The sequence below is a fragment of the Chinchilla lanigera genome, unplaced genomic scaffold (assembly GCF_000276665.1).
Source record: "Chinchilla lanigera isolate Chin_1 unplaced genomic scaffold, ChiLan1.0 scaffold00018, whole genome shotgun sequence".
NCBI lineage: Eukaryota > Metazoa > Chordata > Mammalia > Rodentia > Chinchillidae > Chinchilla > Chinchilla lanigera.
In genome coordinates, this window is record NW_004955419.1 from 29,106,915 (window position 1) to 29,127,582 (window position 20,668).

The 20,668-nt window shown below is 36.1% G+C and overlaps 1 protein-coding gene across 3 annotated transcripts in view; it reads right to left on the reverse strand.

Annotated features, from left to right (window-relative positions):
- Nucleotides 1-1,990: 1,990 nt before the first annotated feature.
- The window catches only part of Zcchc7 (zinc finger, CCHC domain containing 7), a 230,698-nt gene continuing 212,020 nt past the window's right edge, over nt 1,991-20,668 (reverse strand). For all 3 annotated transcript variants that reach the window (XM_005382886.2, XM_005382887.2, XM_005382888.2), the window contains exons 7-9: nt 9,205-9,300; nt 5,150-5,267; nt 1,991-3,363 (exon numbers count right to left, since the gene is read on the reverse strand). In XM_005382886.2, the coding sequence (XP_005382943.1) occupies nt 2,933-3,363; nt 5,150-5,267; nt 9,205-9,300 (645 nt within the window). In that variant the 3' untranslated portion in view covers nt 1,991-2,932. The remainder of the gene's footprint in view (nt 3,364-5,149; nt 5,268-9,204; nt 9,301-20,668) is intronic.

Consider the following 20,668-nt stretch of genomic DNA (forward strand, 5'->3'; position numbering starts at 1 on the left):
CCCTTGAAAGCCTGGAAGTTCCCATTATGGGACTTGACATGATAAAGCCTCCAACATGGCTTCCTTTCCTTCTCTTCCCTATCTCATTTTCCTCCTTCTTTACTGGTTTTCCTTGGAAGCATTTCTGTTTTTCACAGTAGTTATGATGAGTATGTACACTGTTTTATTATGTATACACTTTGGCCCACAATCACACCAACCAGCTTCATCATGTGACTGCATGGCATGACTACATTACATCTTTCCACAGTTGGTGGTTCTTTGAAGTGAAAATCCCAGCTGTAAAACCTAAGGCCTCATGCTGAACTTCAGTCCTGGTGATGGTGCCTACAACCTAACAACGTTCTTTTTTACCCAATCAAGTATCCCACTAGTATCCAACTCCTTCCTTTCCCCACTAGCTCTTTATTCTCACAGAATCATGTATTTGCTTCCCTCCCCGACCCTTCCGTGTTTCTATCCAGGCCTCCTGGTTGTGGTAATAATTCCCCTCACCTGAGTCTCTACTGGCCCTCTACAAAGTGGTCCAAATGGGACTAGTGCTTACTTCAGATGAATGGGACATAGCCAACCAATGTCTTAAACACTAGCAATATGATGAAATTCTAAGCCTGGCCAGACAAGGCTACAACCTGTCAGATGTAGAAGGCAACCGGAATTCCTCTCCCATTGAACAGAATTCCTTTTGAAAAATGGGTTGGAGTTTCAATTAAGGTTTCTCAACCTCAGCACAACTGTTATTTTGGGGTGGATAATTTATTGTGGGGGAGCTGTTCTGGACATTGTAGGATGTTCCACATTTCTAATTTCTGTTCACTAGATGCCAAAAACTGCTTCCTAGTTGTGAAATAAAGTGTAAGATCAGGGGATCGAGACAGTTACAAAGAAATGAAATGCTGTCTTACTCTGTATGTAATCTTTTGTTGCCAGAATAATTCTCAGTGGTTTCTTATTAAAAGTATCTCTGTGCATTTCTTTTCCTTTTTTAAATTTTTTTTTTCTTTTTTTTTGAGACAGGGTCTCACTGTGCAGCTCAGGTTGGCTTTGAGCTCACTTTGTAGCCCAGGCTGGTCTCGAACTTGCAATGATCCTCCTGCCTCAGCCTCCCAAGTGCTGGGATTATAGGCATGCGCTACCATGCCTGGCTCTTTTCCATAGATTATTCCTATAGTGTTAGATAGGTGTGGTGGTGCATGCCTATAATCCCAGCACAGAGGCTGAGGCAAAAGGAGTGCCATGAGTTTGAGGCCAGCCACAGCTACATAGCGAGGTCAAGAACAACCTGGACCACATAGTGAGACCTTGCCTCAAAAAAAAAAAAAAAAGACAAAAGATGCTTTCAGTCTTCTCAACCCTAGCAACTGTACAGAGCCTTCTTGTTCTGGAGATCCGCTTTTCTTCTCTTGTACTTCCTATAAAGTATTATGTGATTAACTGTTCAATCGCACACATTTTGAACTTTTTATTCTTACGTGGAAAGTCTGTGTGCGAGTAAGTAAATGACTAACTTTAACACTGTGGTGTAAAGGGGGGGAACAGAACAGAGGTTCCTCCATATTTTTGCTCTCCTTATTGGGAAACAGACTGCATCCTTATGGCCTCAGGTGAAGTACTGCAGCCTCCCTTTCTATTTGTACATAAACGCATGAACCTGATGGGTAAATCATACCTAAGAACAAAATGTCTAACAAGGAAATTTTCTGGGAAAAATAAGATTAAAAAATACTTTCTCCTCATCTCTAAATAATCTTCCACTTGCCCTGAGAAGAGACGCCCTAGATCAGAAAGGGTGCTAGTTCCATCAGATCAGTAAGCCACGTTCACTGCAGGTCCTACTGGGGAATTATGCAAACTCTCTCAAGGCTTACCACATTTCTAGGCAGCTGCTTTTCATGGCTGTCACTTTCAGAAAGGTATTAGTGACCTCATACCATTTCATTCTGGCAAAGAGCCTGTGGTTGGGAAAAAAGGCACATGACTCCAGTTCATGGTGATTCTATACATTTAGTCACTTGTCCAACAAAACTATGTCCTTGGAGACCCAAACTCTCATTGTCATTCATTTTACATAACAGACGAATTTATTCATTCTATTTCAGACATTTTATCTTTCTTACTGTAACATTACACTGTGAGAAGTACAAAAGTTCACAATACAAAAAATTCTGTATCTCTGTATGATAGTTTTAAAAACCCATGAAAACAAAACAAATTTTTAAGTTGGTCTGTAGTCATCTTTATATATGCCTATGGCCTTCTTGAAAGGTGGCTATAAAAATGTTACAAATTGTTTCAGTGTGATTGTGTTAACATTTTTGATGATACTTTTTGACATATTTCAGGAAATTTGTCTTTTACATTTTCACTGTAAAAGTAAAAAGTACACTTTTTTGTACTTTGTTGATAGCTCAATTCTCTGTTTCCTTCGGGCTTTATTTTTTTGTAGTCAGCCTGTGATATTTACTCAAAAGAAAGATTCTGACAAGTTTTAGAAGAAAAACCAGATTCAGATTTACAGCCACTGTTTTTTCCCATGTTAAAACAAAGTAATGCTGAGTGATGCATTCTTATTAGTAATAATTTCTCCTCCTACAAAGATTTAATTTTCATCCATGCTGCAGATGTACTGCATTTATGAACTTTTATTTTTTCAAGTATTTTTAAAAAGTTTTCTTGAAAAGTCTGTTTTTTCTTTCTATCCCAAAGATTCTGAGTAAAAAGGGTATTACAACAGAAGGTCCATGTTTATCTTTCTGTTTTCTACTTAATTACCTGTAGGATGTAGAGAATTCAGATCTCTCTGACCTTTGTTCAGTAACTCTAAGTATGGCTGAAATTAAACAATCAAAACAAAAAAAGTCCCTTTCTTTAATTACAGCTAATAAAAATATTGGTAGAATGTTGTAGACATGAAGCCAACTCAGCAGCCGTATCACAACTTAGATTTTTTTTTCCTTTGCTTAATAAGAAATAAATTATCATTGCCATCATCTTCCACATATCTCCCCTTCTTCTTCTGCTTGTTCCGCTTGCTGTCTCTGGAAAGCTTGTCCTCTCTTGGCTTGTGGTGATGTGATGAGTGATGAAAGGACTTGTGGGGCTTCTGGGATTTAAAACTGCTGGGAGAAGCGTGAGTTTTTGGGCCCCTAGGAAAGTCCTCATTCATTTCCCAATGCCTGTCAACCTTCCTGTGCTTCTCTGGGTCTCTATTCCTGCTCATTATTTTTCGCTGAGTTTCTTTATCCTCTTGATGCCACCTGCTGTTTTTATGGCTTTTCCTCATGTCATGGTGGGGTCTCTTATCTGCTGCTTCTACATGTGGTCTCTTGAACTGCCTTGGAAAATCCCCATTTTTCTGGAGTTCTGGAAAATATAAAAGTAGTTTTTGCATATTCAGTGGCTAGACAGTTCATGCAGGGTTTTCACAGATCTGTAAATAACTTAGCAGAAGGGCAAGATATTTAACATCGTAACAATATGACACTCTAAAGAAACCTTACTCAGATTAAAAAAAAAAAATCACTCATTGAAAATTGAATGGCTCTACATTCCTGATTGCTGAAAAGGGAAAGTATCTACAATCCAATGATATTTATTCTATTCGTCACAGTTAACTACATTAAACAATGGAGACAAAGCCCAGTAAGAACAGTAATCATCTTAGCTTTGTGAAGAAAAGTCATGTCTGACCAAGTCAAGTTCTCCAGTGATAAAAAGCCCCTGAAGATAAGGGGAAAGGAGATATATGAAGTGTCCTTTTGACAGTCTCTTATGACATTTCAATTACCCTCTGATGATAAAAGTCTGGCTACAGCACTGACAGGGAGATGCCAAACCTCTATTCCTCCAGAGTAGAGGCTTGGCGAGTGTTCATGTGCGTTTACTCTAAGAGGTTGCAGTGCTAAAGGCTGTTATATTTTGTCAAGATTTGACACACTAAGAGTATCTGATGGTAGGTGGGAGATAAGGGTACAGTAAGGGATGAAAATGAAATATATCAACAGAACCTTGTATGATTAAAGTGTCCAATACAATTTTAACGTAGGAATTTTAGTATAAAATTAAAATGCCAATAAATTACAGTGCACCTCAAAATGGATCTGGTCTACAGAGCTATCAATTCAACTAGCTAAAAAGGAAGAAAAATGTTTTTCTTGGATAATGGATAAGAAGACTTATAAATGCTTATTACAGAAAATTTGAAAAAAACAAAACAAAACAAAAAAACAACAGTATAAAGAAAATAAAATTGAAGGGACCCATAGTCCTTTAATTAAGAGATGGCATTTCACACATTTCTTTTAATCTCTATTTTAGTTGCTTAATCATTATCTTCATGTACTATAATTTCTCTATAGTTGAGATAAATTCTATATTAAATATAATACATAAATGATACAGGAGCTGTGAGAAGTAATTCCTCTATTCCCCTCAGAATTAGTACATTCATTTTGAAAAGAACCCGAATACTGAGAGAGTCCAAAAAAGAGTAACAGAAAGGTCAGAGTCCAAAGAAGAATAACAAAAAGCTTAAAAGAGTCAGAAGACGGTGGATATAATGACTTGAAAAATATACAACAAATTTTGTCCTGAAACAAGAAAGGCAACTTGAAAAATCATCTTGAAGTATACAGCAAGAAAGAACAGAGAAAATACACTCAAGCAATAAGATATTATTTTGGTGAGAAAGAACTTCATGTTGGGATGGTATGCACTGAAATCACAAAGGTGGCTGCAGAGCTGTTGTCTTGCTTGCAGTGGTGGCCAATAAGAGCTGGTTTCTTAGGGAAGCCCCAGGAGCCACCCTGCAGGAAAGCCTTTCTTTCCATGAAAAATGTTAGACATATACAGAGAAAAAATAATTAAGTGTCAAACAAAACCTCAAAGCAATCTTTAAAGCTCTACATGCACAGATGAATAGCAGTATTTTTCTGAAACGTTCACTATGTTTATAGTGAATAGATTACAACAGATTTCTGAAGTAGGTGCTTGGTTTTTGCAGATCAAGAAACTTCTGGTTTCTATGGTAATTAAGAAATGTTTTCTGTGCTAAACAATGACTCAAAAACAGGTAAGAACAGTGCAAGAAAAAGGGAAGATAGAAACTACTGCAAAGGTGCTTTAACTAACAAGAATTCTAGTAACATACCTTTTACTTTTCGTTTTATTCTCTGATCTCTCTCTCGAATTTCATATTTGTCATCATAGTAGTAGATAAACGGAGATGTTGGAAATGTCTGGTTAAACATTCGCCTTTCTGTACATTCCTACAAATTGTATTTGACATTATGACGTCACAAGGTTGCATTGTTCAGAAAACCTTTTTGTGAGTTTCTAGACCATGTTAATTAGATATGAGTCCAGCATCACTGGTGCCTCGTGCTGTGGCTGCTGGATGTGGACCTTGCTGGATGCAGTGAGGGTTCATGCAGCCCAACAACTTCAGTGTGCTTATGTGCTACACTTTCAGGCGTGGGTTTTCTTCCTTTTTGAGACAGGGACTGTTAACGTAGTTCAGGCTGGCCTTGAACTCACTATGTAGCTCAGGCTAGCCTCAAACTCACAGTGATCCTCCTGCCTCAGCCTCCTGAATGCTGGGATTACAGGCATGCACCACCATACCCGGCAGGCTTGAGTTTTCATCTTATTTCTATACCTATGAAATTCTTCCTATCTTTTTTTTAATTGTCCCTGCCAAACCCCTCTCTCAGTCTGAATTAACACTACTGAGGGATAGTGCCAATCACACTTGCACTGTCCTCTGTTAGAGGGTTTATTTTATTTACCCTGATGCTAATATTTGTCCTTTTCTGTGTTTCTTCCAATAGCTTTCCATCAAGTATTTTTCTTTTTCTTCTTCCCATCCCCAAAATGTGAGTGTAAATTTTTAGCCCTTTGGTCTTTTTTTCTCTAGATACAAGTGGTTTGCAAGCTTATTTCAACTCAACATTGACTACTTATTAGGGCTGTAATTCTTATGGTATGGAGTAGAGTGGTGCTGGGTTATGTCTACTTTGAAAATGTTCCCAGGTAATTTTGAGATACTCGGAAGGAAATCTCTTCCCTTCTTGTTTCCCCACCCAAGTTGAAGTCATTCTTCTTACCTACTTCCCTAGGGGAGCTCCCCATGACTCTGGCCCTCCCACTGTGGGTATTTCCAAATATATACCTGTGGCCTGAACCATTCCCCATAGAATAGGGTTCTATTTATCATGAACTGTGACATATAATTCTTCAGCATGTCTGAAACATACTTTCTTTAAAGGAGGAACATGTTCTTTGAAGGAGGGTTCCCTCTGAAAATTTTGTTTTCTACCTATCCTGCCTAAAACTTATTTACAAATGTTAACATTTCTTAGCTAAGTATTGAAGAAAAATTAAAAAAACTTTTAGAAAACAAGTGAAATATCCACGTAGAATTTAGCTGACTCTTCATACCTTTGACATTATATATTGGACTTGTACTTCTAAGATATCCGACCAAGTTGGTAGCAATACATTTTATGCACTTAGTTTATAGCTTTAAGTTAAGTAGTTAAGTCATTCTAAATACACACTTAAGAAAGTAAATAGAAATCTGTATTTACCTCACATTAAATCAAACATTTTACATTAACAGATTTCCATTTTTCCCCTCAAGGAGTTTTTAAGAGCCAGCTTTTGTTTTTGTTGATACTATTTAGTTTTCCATATCATTAATTTTATTTCTTATCTTTATTCCTTCCTTCTGCCATTTTTACTGTTGTGGCTTTTTGGAGCTTGCAAGTTGTAAGGCAAACTTACATGGTAACATGAAACATTTTTTCCATAAACCCTTATCTATACTGGTTCCAAGTTCCCAATCTCAGGAGAAAAGATAACCACAAAAGATGTGGGTCTAAGATTCTAACCATAACAAAAATGAAAGGCTGTTAATTAAGAACACAAGCCACATAAAAGCACACAAGTCACTGGCCCAAGTAGTATATTTAGAATACTCTAGTATACTGCAATGGTGGGGTACAGAACAATCTTATCTCTACTAACAGATACATTTTATCTCTACTAAGAGTTCTAGTCATACAACATAGGATCAAATTATGATTACTAGAAATCTTGATGTACTCATTTAATACCTCTGTAAACAGAACCTTTTATCTGTCCCAGTCCTCATCACCCTTTTTCACAGCTTTTTGAGTAGTCATTTTATATAGTAACTACTGTTCTTGCCTCCCTAAGTAGAGAATGAATGAAAGTAGGGAAGTGAAATGTCCTCTTTCACATGAAGAATCTATTCAGTAACAACATTTATAGGGCTGAATTTCTCAAGCTGAAGAGGAGGGGTCTTCAGAAATCTTTAACTGTCTGCAGTGCATACTCTCCTACGTGGGTCCTGCATAGTCTAGCCTGATACGACTACACAGAGCTATCCAGTACTACAAATGCTTTCCAAAGTTAAATGTAAATCATATTTTGATTATCCACATCACTGGTCCCCTCCATTAGCACAGACAATTGATAGTTGGCTACATAATTTATCTACTATTCTGGATTAGCCACACCACTGATCTTCTTCATTAGTGCTGGAAAATTTAGAGTTCTTCATCTATGGCAGTTATGAGGCTGCCAAATTTGCTTTATTATAAATTTAAAATAATCTAAATCTAGATTTTGGGGATAAATTCCAAATACTTTTAATATATTTCCTATCTATACTAGCAGAAAAGACTGGTAAGCAGTAAGTACCCAACTATAATTGTTTTCTTTAATTGAACAAACATAAATCCTAAAATTACACCTTTTTGCTTGAAAGTAAGAAAATAGGCATCCACTGACATCTATGTGACTTATGTGGCAGTGGATCACTTATGCGAACATCTTCTCTGAATATGCTAACAAGGGCAAATGCACAGAGCAGTAAAGATCTAGAGTGATAATTTTATAAAAGAAATCTTCTCTAATAAGGTTTTCAATGTGAGTTCTAGAGAATAGGAAGTAAGTATACTGTAGGAGCTGTATCACCGTAAGATAAGTCTGATCACATGGGAAACAGCATCCAAATGTCAGTGCCAAGAGATTCCCTGTACATCCTCTTTGTTCTGGAGATAAAGACTGAGGACAAGAAGAAAAATGCCGTTCAAATTACCTGGTTAATTGGTAGCAGAGCAAAAATTAGAACTGAGGACCAAAGCTTTAACCTAGTTTTCAAATTCTACCCACCTCCCCTACCATTTCTGCTACCTCAATATGGAACATAAATGATCCATTACTGGACTCTGTCTAGCACTTTTTCTTCTCCCAATCTTTTCCTCTCCCTATGATACAGTGCTCTCAGGATCTATACAATAAGTGCCATGGCTAGATTTCAAGAGGAGCCTCCATTCTATTGCTCATCCCTCTACCCACTTTGAGGGCTCCTAAATTCCTGTACGCTTCCTCCCTCCTGCCATTTGATCTGCTATTAGTTTACCTTAGTTTCCAGGCTGTGAGATGCCTATCTGGTGAATAGGAATACATCACTCTATATGGATTTTCTACTTCCTGTGCCACTGTCCTTTTTTCCGCCCCTTCCAGATTCCCAGCACATACAGGCTCTGAGTCTCTTCTTATTGCATGTTGTCTCTGGGATGAGCTGCCGCTGTTTCACGCTTAACGTGGCAACTGGCCAGGGGACTAATGCCCACCTCCATCTCTGTCTTACCATGATTGTGTGTTAGGGATTGCAAGTGACTGACAAAGATTTAACTGATCACAACACTAGGGAAAACTGGAGAGCTAAATAGAATATTTAAAACATAATGTAGCTGTGCGAAAATAACAGTAGGTATAAGAACTCAAAGAGAACTACTACCATATTGTTGACTATTATTTGTCTGATTGGCTTTATGAGCTGTATTCATTTCCATGTACATTTTTTTGTTTGGTTTTTCTCCAGTACCAGGAATCAAACTCATGACCTTGCGCTTGCCAGGCAGGCGCTGTACTGTTGAGCTAAATCCCCAGCCCCTCCATGTACATTTAAAATGATTAGAGAAATATGTTCTGGTAGACTCTCACAATGGCAGGGACAAGAGAAGCAAATTAGCTGGAAATACATTAAGTCTACCTCTGAAGGCTAGTTTGTAAACAAGTAAGCATTCAGTATTATATTCGTCTTGAGTTCATCTTTCAGCAACCACTCCCTGGCAATACAATGCTTAATGCCCAGATATTACTCAAACTTACATGTCCATAATGGCCTTTCTGTGCACAGTTGTAGCAATACACTAAGGCTGATTGTCCAGAAGGGGTGTTCGGCTTTTTGGGTGGTCCAGGTTTGGTCTGCAACATAAATATTTGTGAAGGTTTAACAAATGTTAGAAGAAAGTTCAAATCTTTTCCTTTAAAAGCTCTTTTTATGTAGGGGATCGCTTTGAAATACTGCTTGTTAGAGTCTAGTGAGGAGTGGCAGTGAAAAAAGAATAGAATCTTGGAGACAGGAACATTTAATGGGCAGGCAGAGGAGAGTGTGAAAGGAACAGAGGAAGAAGGGCTCAAGGGTACAGAGATGTAGGAAAACACAGGTACAGCCCTTAAAACTAGAAATCAGGAAGGATAAGCTGATCTATAAGGCTGAGCACAGCAGAGAGGTGTAATAACATCAATGCTGAGAAACACACACTTCTTTTTTTTTTTTGGTACTGGGAATTGAACTTAGGGCCTCGCACTTGCCAGGCAGGCGCTGTGCTGCTGAGCTATATCCCTAGCCCCAAAACATACATTTCAAGTGCAAGTGTTCATAAATATATTGAAAGATTTAAAATTAGTCTGAGGGTAGAAAAAGTAGAATGTAGTAGTGTAAAGACTGAAGGGATGCACACAATGATAAAAAGATATAAAGAACTAAAAAAAAAAAAAAAAAAAAAGATAAAAAGAACTGATTACTCAGGAAAGCCAGGATGGTATTTACTTCTAACAGGGAAGGAACAGCACATAGTTTCACAGTAGGTGCAATTTCCTATTTTTTGCTGGATGGAAGTGCTTAGCTGGGTATGTGTCATATAACTAATTAATTAAATTATACACATATTTAATCCGTTTTTCAGTATGTATATTACACTGCCCAATAAGAAATGTTAAAAAACTGAACATACATTGAAGAAAGGAGAACAGTAGTTCTATATTATTTTGGGAAGCATGAATAAGAAGGGATAGATTAAGATTGGCCATTCTTAGGAGGAAGATTTGGTGGAGTTTGTTTTCTGGACAGGAGAGACCTGAGCATGTAAGAAAGCTAGAAGTGATGGAGAAGATGAAAACAGACAGGATGTAGGAGACAGTGAGCAGAGCAAGACCTCTGAGGAAGTGCTGAGTTTAACCAAAAGGAGGGAAACTTAATCCTTGCTCTGTTTGTTTTAGAGACTGGAGGAAAAGAGGTAGGGATGGGCATGAGCTTGGGTAAGTTTTCTTATGTTCATTACTGGAATCTGGAAACAGAGCTCATTGCCAATTAATTTTGTTTGATGTTGCAAACAGGTGGTTTGTGGGGAGGTTTCTTGCCATAGGAAAACAATGAACAGTAAATGAAAATCTTCCAAGTTTTCTATCTTGTTTCCTTAAATGGAAAACTCAAGGAAAACAGTAACTTGTGAGCAGAGACTATAACTAATAATAAAAAGAATAATCCACACTCAAATAATAAACTCTCTAAAAAGGACACTTACTTGTTTATAAATAGCTCTACCTATGTTTATACAAATACATGACATAATTTACCTTGAGGTAAGATTTCTAGATTCATTAATGAGAAGAAAAATATGCTATGTTTATAACCCTGGAATAAGACATTCCATTGACCTGAATCCTATGTAAAAGGTCAAGATCGACCAAGAAGTACTGATGAGAGAGCTCATAGAGAAGTGTACCAACAGGGATATGTAGTCACTGGAAGCTGACTTGATTGGTATGATATGGACACAAGTAGAAGCTGCCCCAAAAGAAGGACTGCCTATACTGCTATGGTACTTCTGGCTTTTCCTTAAATGTACAGGACAAAAGGAAAGTAAAATTACTATGCAATTGTCTAGAGGTTCATTTCTATGACCTCTCAGAGCAAAGGTTATCTTTAATACTGACACTTGTTTCATTCCAGAACTCCAGATCCTCCCTTTCCATACTCTATTTCTGATTTTTTTTTAATAGCACTGTCTATCACCTTTCAGTGTACTGAAGAAGTTACTGATTACTGCTTATTTGCTGCCTTGTTACATAATGTAGGATGCATAGGGGTGGAAATTTTTGTTTAGTCCACTGCATTTCCCTTTGTCCAGAATGTGGAACAGGGATTAGCAAATTATAGTACACAGGCCAAATCTGGCCTATTCTGGTTGTTGCACGGCCCACAAACTCAGAATTGTTTTTACATTTTTAAATGGCCAAAAGTAAGAAGAATATTTGCAATCCATAAAAATTATGTGAAATTCAAATTTCAGTGTCTATAAATAAAAATTTATTGGAAGATAGCCACATATATTAGTTTATGGATTATCTAGAGCTGCTTTCATGCTTCAAGGCTAGAGTTGCGACAAAGAGCATATGGCTTACCAAGCTAAAACATTTACCATCTGGCATTTTACAGAACAAGTTTGCTGACCCAGACCTAGAACACAGTAAGTGCTCAATAAATAAATAGGTAGTAAATGAGCAGAAGTTAAAGACTTTAAAATTCTAAAGAGTGGAAAGTAGTTATGTAGCCAATAAGGATGTATAAAATAGACACTGAAAATCTCTGCTACTGATTGAAGACATGAAATAAAACTTTTATGAATTATTTTATTCTTAGTCTAAAGCAGTAACAGGCAGTTCTAATGTATTTATCCTTTAGTAGGAATTATCTCTCAACTCTTGTATCTCTACTAGACTGTCTAATGTGTGGGAACTCAAATTTGAAATTAAAACCAAAGCCTGCCCCTCAAGTATGCACCTCCCATTATCTTTCCCATTTTATTATCAGCAACTCTGCTTCCAGTTGCTTAGTCCAAAAATCAACAATCTTGACTTGTTTCTCACACATACTTCATATCATACATCAGTCATGCTTATTGGCTCTGTAAGATATACCCTCCTTTCATCCATTGCATCACTGCTATGCAGGTCTGGCTATTTACTTCTCATTTAGAGGATTATAAGAGCCTCACAACCAGTGTTTCTGCTTCTATCCCTGCCCCTCTGCAGCCTGTTCTCAATGTAGGATGATCCTTCCATACATAAACCAGAGCATATTACCCCTTACTGCAAATCCTCTAACAGTTTCTTCTCTCAGCAAAAAGCCAAGAACCTTAAAATGGCCTATAAGTTGCTTTACTCATTTGTCTCACCTTGTTACAGGTCTTGGAGCATATCTCCATATCCCACTAGCCTTTTCATTGCTAACTGAACATTCCAGAAAAACTTCTACCTTATAGTTTGGCACTAGTTCTGCCCTCTGCCTGGTTGCTCTTCTCTCACACATAACATGGTATACTGTTTCACCTGCCAGACTCAGCTCAACAATCATTTGTTCGTGAGGTCTTTCTAACTACCCTATTTAAAACTGCTAGCTCCAACTGGCATGCCCTATCTCCCTACGCCCCTTTGAAAACTACCCACCCAACAATTTCCCTAATCCAAAAAGTTCAATGATACTTGTCATATCTGAAATATGAAATATTTTACTGATTTTATCTACTCTCCTCCTACCCCAACTAGTGGGCAAAGAGAAGGCAAGTTCTGTGAGGGTCAGGATTTCTGCCTGCTTTTGTTCACTATTGTACCCTAGCTTCCAGAACAGGGCCAGGCAAATAGTAAGAGCTCATACAGTAAATACAGTATTAATGAATGAATAACGAGGTAAAACATGCAAAGATCATAGCCCATAGTAAACACCCAATACATTCTAGCTACTGTTAATAAAATATAGATACACTGGGACACTATTAATTTTTATGCCATTAAAAGTAATAAAAAAAATAATGCTTTGATAAGAAGTGAATGTAACAGAGCTTCCTTAGTGTCTCTTCTACTTCACATTGAGTGTGGTATATATTCTTGCAAAAATCAGGAAGTAATGCAAAGAGAATAGGAACTCAGCCTTATGGTCCCAAGGATAAAGAGATCCTTCTTAATGAAGAGTCTGAAACAACGGTTCATGCTGACACTTGCTATTTTATTTTGAATGTAAGATCAAATATAGCCCCATTGTTCATTTATGCCTTGGAGGAAAGGCAAACGTGGGTGTTCATCCATCTAAATAGTGTCACTAGTTAAAAACCTTCATTATTACTAATAAAAACAGCAATAGTATTTACATTGTATTATGAAATTCTAAACTGTTTCCCAATAATTAATTAGTAAATGACATGACAAATGCTATCTACACACTTTAATTTTACTAAACTATCATGTACTTGGAGTAATAGGAATGAAATCAGCCTAGATCTTACCTAATTAGAGAACATTTCTGTATTAGAATACAGTACTGAAAACTCAATAATGATTTCTAGCAGATAAGTTTTTATACTATGAGCTAACAACATCTTTATGTCACTTAAAGTGTTAGAAATATACATTTGTGACTCAATACTTCTGCTTGGTGCATGTCTTCATTTTTAATTAATAGTAAAGGTCCAATTTAAAGTAAAATGTGTCAACTGATTAGCTCCAAGTTCAGGGTTTTGTCGTATGTGCCTACTGCTAACAAAAGTTAAAAGCAAGAGAATGAATGCAGTTTTATAGAAGTTTTTTAAAAAGTAAAAAATTTATCTAAAGATTTTTGACCCACTGGATATCAAATGAACTATTTATGAAAGCAAGTCTTTTTTTTTCTCTTGGTTACAGACATTTAAATAATCTATATTTGTAAGGTGATATCTTAGAGATTACTTTACTATCAATATATAGAGGTAATAACCTGGTAGATAGCATTACCTATGAAAGGTCCATCCTATCTGCTATTCTTGCTGAAAGGTTTTCATGCACCAGTAAACTCAGTAAATATCAGAAGATAAAGCATAAGCCTACCACGCCACGGATTTACTCCTAATGTCTCCTCAAAGTGCAGCCCGATGCAACGATTACAAATGATTTTCTTCTAATGTCATTTTACATAACCCTTTTTTCTGCATGAGTAGTTAGTGTGGAATGAATGAATGAATGCCATTAAAACAGTTAATCATTATCTGGGACACTGGCCTTACTCTCTTCACTACTAGGAATCTCCATGACAAAGGCCAAGAGATCAAAATGCTAGAGCTGCCTCAGTGTCCTACTTCTAACAGCAATTTTTAATGCAAATGAACCTGCTGGGCATCTCCCTTTGTGACCTTGAGCTGCCCTTATCTAAACTGACTTTGATCCAATGAGGGCTTGCATCTAGTTGAAGCTCATTACTATGTAGAATATGCAATCAATTTCACTAATTTAAGGAAATTTTCTACTCTTGTGAACATAAAATAGATTTTTAAGAATCACATGTATGTTAAAAGACAGCACTATATGTTTTTTATTTACTCCATTTATTATATGAACAAATATTACAAAGTATATTAAGTACTTGAATAAATGTATTCACAACCAAATACAGTATAATACTGAGAAAAGTAGAACATCTAATCTTTCAAAACAAATTGCATTTACACTTGCGTTTCTTAAGTATACAATTTTTATGTTTAAGAACTTTCTTCCAAAATGTTTCCAAATCAATCTATTTTTTCAATAAACTCAGTAGTATAACCCTTTCTCCAATATTCATGTATCTGAAAAATCCAACCCAAGTAAACAAATAGGATTTCTAAAGAAAATGTTATCCCAAACCAAAAGCTTGAAATTACATTCCAAGTCCATTAATTGAAGTGGCTCAAATTTGACATTGGAGCAGGAAAAAGTTTGAATTTAAAATATACTTTTTTCCTTGTTGAAAGAATGCTTTTTACTGGCTACTCTAGAGCTAGATATAGTTTTCTAAATATTGCACTTAGTTTTATAAAAAGTAGGCAAGAAGAATGGATGCCCTCCTTTTCCTTTGGTAATATTTACATATAAATGCCTGGTGACATCACTTACAATCCCAGCACGCATCTATAATCTCAGCACTTGGAAGTCAAAGGCAGGAGGATTACAAGTTCAAAGCCAACCCAGTGAGCTGCTGCCACAAAAAAACCAAAACCAACCAATCAACCAACAAAACAAAACAAACAAACAAAAAACAAAAAAACCCCAATTCAAAAGAAATGTAATCTGCATACACCCAAGGAACAAAACAACAACGTCATTATTAGAGACCTAAAGGAATCAGAGGAACAGATTTAAAAGATGGTAACCCATTTTTTAGTGAATAGAACCAAAGCTGAGTTCTGGAGAAAACAATGATGACAACCTGCGCTACTAGCAGTGCATAGGCTGATACCTTTCCTCTGGAGGACCTGTATTCCTGGCCTATTCCTACCAAGGTTTTGGACAAAGCATTCACATGCATTCTGTTTTGGCAAATATTGACAATGCTACTTCCCTTTGAGCAATACTGGAAGGAATCTTCTCCGCAAGCTAAAGGCTTTTGAATTATTTTAAAGCAATGCTTCCTTTATGAAATTTTTTAAGCTTTTATTTTTTTCTTAGCGAAAAAAAGAATTCACTTGTGTTCCAGTAGACATTTCTGCCACATCCTAAAAAAAGCATTAAAATACTATATATGATATACATATAATATTTTCATGTGTTAAAAATATGTCCTATACCCAACAGACTCTCAATCCATTGGGTAATTCCTTAATTAGGCAGATTTCTGAAACATGTATTATGTACACAACAGACCGGAACGTCTCCTTTGGAGCATTTTCTAGTCTATCGGGTGATTACATCATTAAGCCACACATGCTACGTAGAAAAAAGCCTTATGAAAATTCATGAAAAAATGTACAGCACATCATTAGCATGCAGCAGACGTGTATGCTTTTGATATTTTCTCTGTTTAAAAAAAGTACATGAAGTAATTAGTCTAGGTCATGAAAACATGAGAAAGGTACCAGACACTGGTAAAAATGAAAATTTCAAAAAACTGCATCTCTCATGGTTTAGTGGAGAGTAATTTGCTTTACTGGAAAATGGATTCTTAAACAGTATTTATTTGAATTGCACCAGAATAAAAAGTGTTGCTTTATTGATTTGATATTTCCTATATAGAGAGAACTTCCTCCTCATCTTTCTTTAGGATACAAACCAATGGGGTGAAAAGTTGTGAATGTTTAAATTTTAAGTTAAAGTTTAAATTTTACAAACCAATGGGTTGAAAAGTTGTGAATGACCAGTGGTAAAGCCATTAGTTATTCAAGGTCTTACACTACAATATGTTTGTATACTTACATCTTTATTTTATGTAATAAAGAGTTTAAGGAATTGCATGAGTATCTTTTTTAGAAGTCAAAACTACGTTAAAACAATGTGAATAGATGTAACCTGCTGGTATAAATCTCAATAGTGAGAAGATCACATATTTATAAACATTAAGTACTAGGCAAAACCTAAAAGACAGTACATTTGAAGGCTAAAATAAAAGCACAAGCTTTACAAAAAGGACCTATTAAACTTACTAATTTATCATCTTTCTCTTTGTAAATAAGGCAACCCACCAAAACAAACTCAATAACAAAAAAAGAAGATCTCAATAAGTAGAAAACAATGAATATATGCAAGACAGTAAGGATCACAGTAATTCACTTCCTGAATGCTCCAAATCTTCATGCCTTAAAAAGCATCCCAATTTTCTCTAAAGGTAGTGGCATTTATTCACTGGGCCATAGCTAATTTTACATGGAATGCAAAAATGTTAGTTTAAGTTTAATTTACCATCCTATTTAAATATTTCCAATGTAGCTCTCAAACTGCAGAGCTATCCCTCGTCTATTTTAATTTTAAAGTAAGTTAGTAAAGGCTTCCTTCTTAATCCCCAGAGACTACCTACATAGTGACACAAACGCACAAATTTATGACAGCAACATAAATGCTCTTCTGAAGTAATGTGCAACATTAAGTGAAAATCGTTTCCTGGAAGATATTATAGGTATCTATATTTTATTTGCCATCTTAAACATATCTGGGTCTTTATGGCCTTATTTTAAAAATGTATTTCCTTTTTATATTTCCTGGTGCAAATGGACTGCATAAATAAGCAATGTGCTATGAGGCTTCAGACCAGCCGATAAAACCTTTCAATTTTCATGCCAGCTTCTTCTTTTGTAATTCAAATCCGCCTGGAAACTGGCAGCTCTGAAAACTGAAACAAGCACTGCCACAAATACCTTGTAATGCTATCGACCTTGTCTGCCCATGCAGTGAGAAAGGGGGATGCGTATGTGTCTGCAGCCATCCAGATAACACAACTCATTTTTTTGGGCGGGGGGTGGGGATAAAGAAGCCAGCCCCAGACTGTGCACCAAAAGCAGTCATTACCAGGCGAGCTAGAGAATAAGTCTCTTCAAAATACACACTGCATTTAAAAATCATATATGAGGCTGAGCCACTGCTGTCATTACCAATTTTAATTTAGTTCCTTCAGTTTGCTAGCCAGATAAACTCTTTAGTGCTGTTTTTTAATCTATTTGCCACATTTTATGTTTAAGATTATAGTAATATGGACAGGAGAAGGAATCACTTTTAGGGGAAATAAAGAAATAGATCCGTTTATCAGCGCCCATCAGAAAGTTCATTAATCAGCCAGGCTTTGTGCCCTCTAAATTGAAAGGTTAAATAATCCTCTCAGGAATATTTCTTGGTCCCTCCACCAATTGTCCGGAGAGGGGCTGCCATTCATAGTGTGTGGGATCAGTGACAGGGTATCTTACCACTGTTTGGACCCCAAACAATGATGGACAAATGGCCTGGTTTACAAAGAAAGCTTTTAGTACACAGATGGAAAAGGACCACAAGCTTTGACGGAGGGTGCAATGATGGCGTGGAGAGAGAATATAGTGGAAAGGACAGAAAAGAAAAATGTGTGAACTCATGGATGTTTTATCTGAAGCTTTATTGGGATGGTCTTTAAAACATAAAAATTGCATTAATACAAATCTTTCAACAATATGAAATGCTTAACATATTCAAATCTGCTTATGCATTTTAATGTAATTGCATATAAACCTCCACAGAAAAATTATAGAATGGAACCATAGCTCTATTATATTTATTAGCTAATATACAGGGCATCCAAATAAACCCCAAGATTTTCATTTTGACTATAGCTCTACAACACAAACCTCCCAAACCCTGCTAATTTTATTGAAATACTCTTAACCATTGGTCACTAAGGCAGGGAATTCCACAGATGCAAGGACCCGTTTCAAAGGGGAAAATATGTAATGTTCTTTTGCTTTTACAATATGTTTCATCTTAGCCCTTGCTTGTCTTAAAATAAGGAATTAAAATGGAACAGGATGCTCTTTGAAACAGTATGTATCATGTGTACTGGGAAAGCTCCTAATTTTATGTTGCCTTTTAAAACCTGGACCTACATAAGATACAGTTGGGAGTCTGTAGAGCTAATCCACCTCTTATACCACTACATTTTGCTGTGAAATCTGCCTTGTTTCTGGTATCAGTCATGTGAAAGCACAATGTTTTACTTGAAGTGCAAAAAAATGTGATATACTACTTTGTTTCCTTCCTCATCTGATTAACATTTAAGCCTTTTATACCTAGCGGAAAGTACCATAATAGGTGTGAATTGAGTTCATATTATTCTCATTATTTACACAGGAAACAAATACTTATATAATTTTACTTGCTTATGATATATAACTATATTCAAATAACACAAGTTATCACTTAAAATTATGTAGTTATTAGCTTAATATACATTTTTCAAAGCGATATCACCTCCCCCCCCTTAGTTCTGGGGATTGAATCCAGGGCTAGTGCATGCTATGCATGTGTTGCATATTTATATATGGTATGCATTTTATTTAATCATTTTCATTAGAAAAGGAAGTACCCTAAATAATTTTTTTTTTTTTTTTTTTTTTTTTTTTTTGGAAGATGGGAATTGCACCCAGGTCACTACGCATGCTAGGCAAGTGCTCTACCACTGAGCCACATTTCTACCCTTTTGACTTTATTTTGGTTTGTTCTGAAGGTTTTACTATGTTGCCTAGGTTGGTCTTGAACTTGTGACCCTTTTTCCTCAACATCCTGAGTAGCTGGGATTACAGGCCTGGAACTCTGTGACTTCTATGGCCTAATCTTAAATGTTTTTATAATTATTTCTTAGGTAATCCAAACTAAGAAAATAATTTGTCATAATTAAGTTACTCCCCTACACTTTTGGAAAAGAGTAAGATAAATCTAAATAGAAAATAAAAGCTGAGGTAAATAATTTTGTAACAGAAGACACTGCTTGTAAGTATTTTATTTTTAGTAACTGTAAGCAGAAAACACTGTTAGAAGACTGAGACTAAAAGGTCATTATGTATCTCCTCTTCTTGGGCAAAAGACATAATAATATGAATTTGGGATATGAGTCCACAGGCCATCTCCACAGGTGTGAGCTGCCTATAGCTTTGCTGTGATGGAACTTATATAGTGTTTAATATGGCCTATGTTCCAGGTATTGTGTGAAATACTTTACATTTATCATTTCATTACATAGTTATAAAATCCTTAAGGAATCATCCTCACTTTTCAGATGAAAAACCTGAAGTTCTTATAAGTTAAATACACTAACTACTTTTGCACATCTAGGACATGAAATTCTGAACCAAAGTTCAATTTCAAAGCGGGTATTCTTTTATATTATGATATAAAACACACCCTAGTAATTTCCTCAGACATATACCTGCCTTTCTGGCCAAATTTCATAGCACGTTTTACAACTATAAACAAAGAAAGACAAAAATTGAGATTTTTATTGCATAAACGAAGTTAAGACACAAATCAAAACTTATTTTCCTAACTGAGAAGAAATGTGGGCTAATCCACAAACATGTAAAGTAACTTATTTATATAAAATGGATGGATATTTAAGTATGGACATACTACAAAGTTAAATGTCTTATAGTCTCTTCAGTAGATTCAATTCTGTATATATGAAAAAAGGAATAAAAATAATCTGGTAGTTTATCAATTCACACACACAAAGTTTTGGGGAGTGTGTGGGTGGTACTGGAGATTGGACCCAGGGCCTATGCACTGAGCTACATTCCCAGGCTTTTGTACTTTAATTTTGAGGTGTGTGTGTGTGGGGGGGTGTCCTGAAAGGTTGCCTAGGGCTAGCCTTGAACCTATGATCCTTCTGCTTCAGCTTCTCAAGAAACTGTGATTATAATACATACGATTTATTTTTACTAAGCTAATACTGATTTCTGAATACTGAATTAAAAAATTATTTTTGGTAGTAGTGAGGATCAAATCTAGTGGGGTACCTAGCTACAGCCTCAGTTCTTTGAGACAATGCCTCACTAAGTTATCCAGGCTGGTCTTGAATTCATGATTCTCCTGCCTCAGCCTCCTGAGTAGTTGGGATTATAGGTATGGTTCCCCCTCATCACCCAATAATTCTTGTTTTTGAAAAGTGATCCCTGTACTGCTATTCCAATTAAGGTGAAGGTGTAATTTCATTCCAAAGGTATTTTTAAAAGTTTAAAAATTTTAAAAGTTGTTAAGTGCCTTCTAAATATACATAGCATTT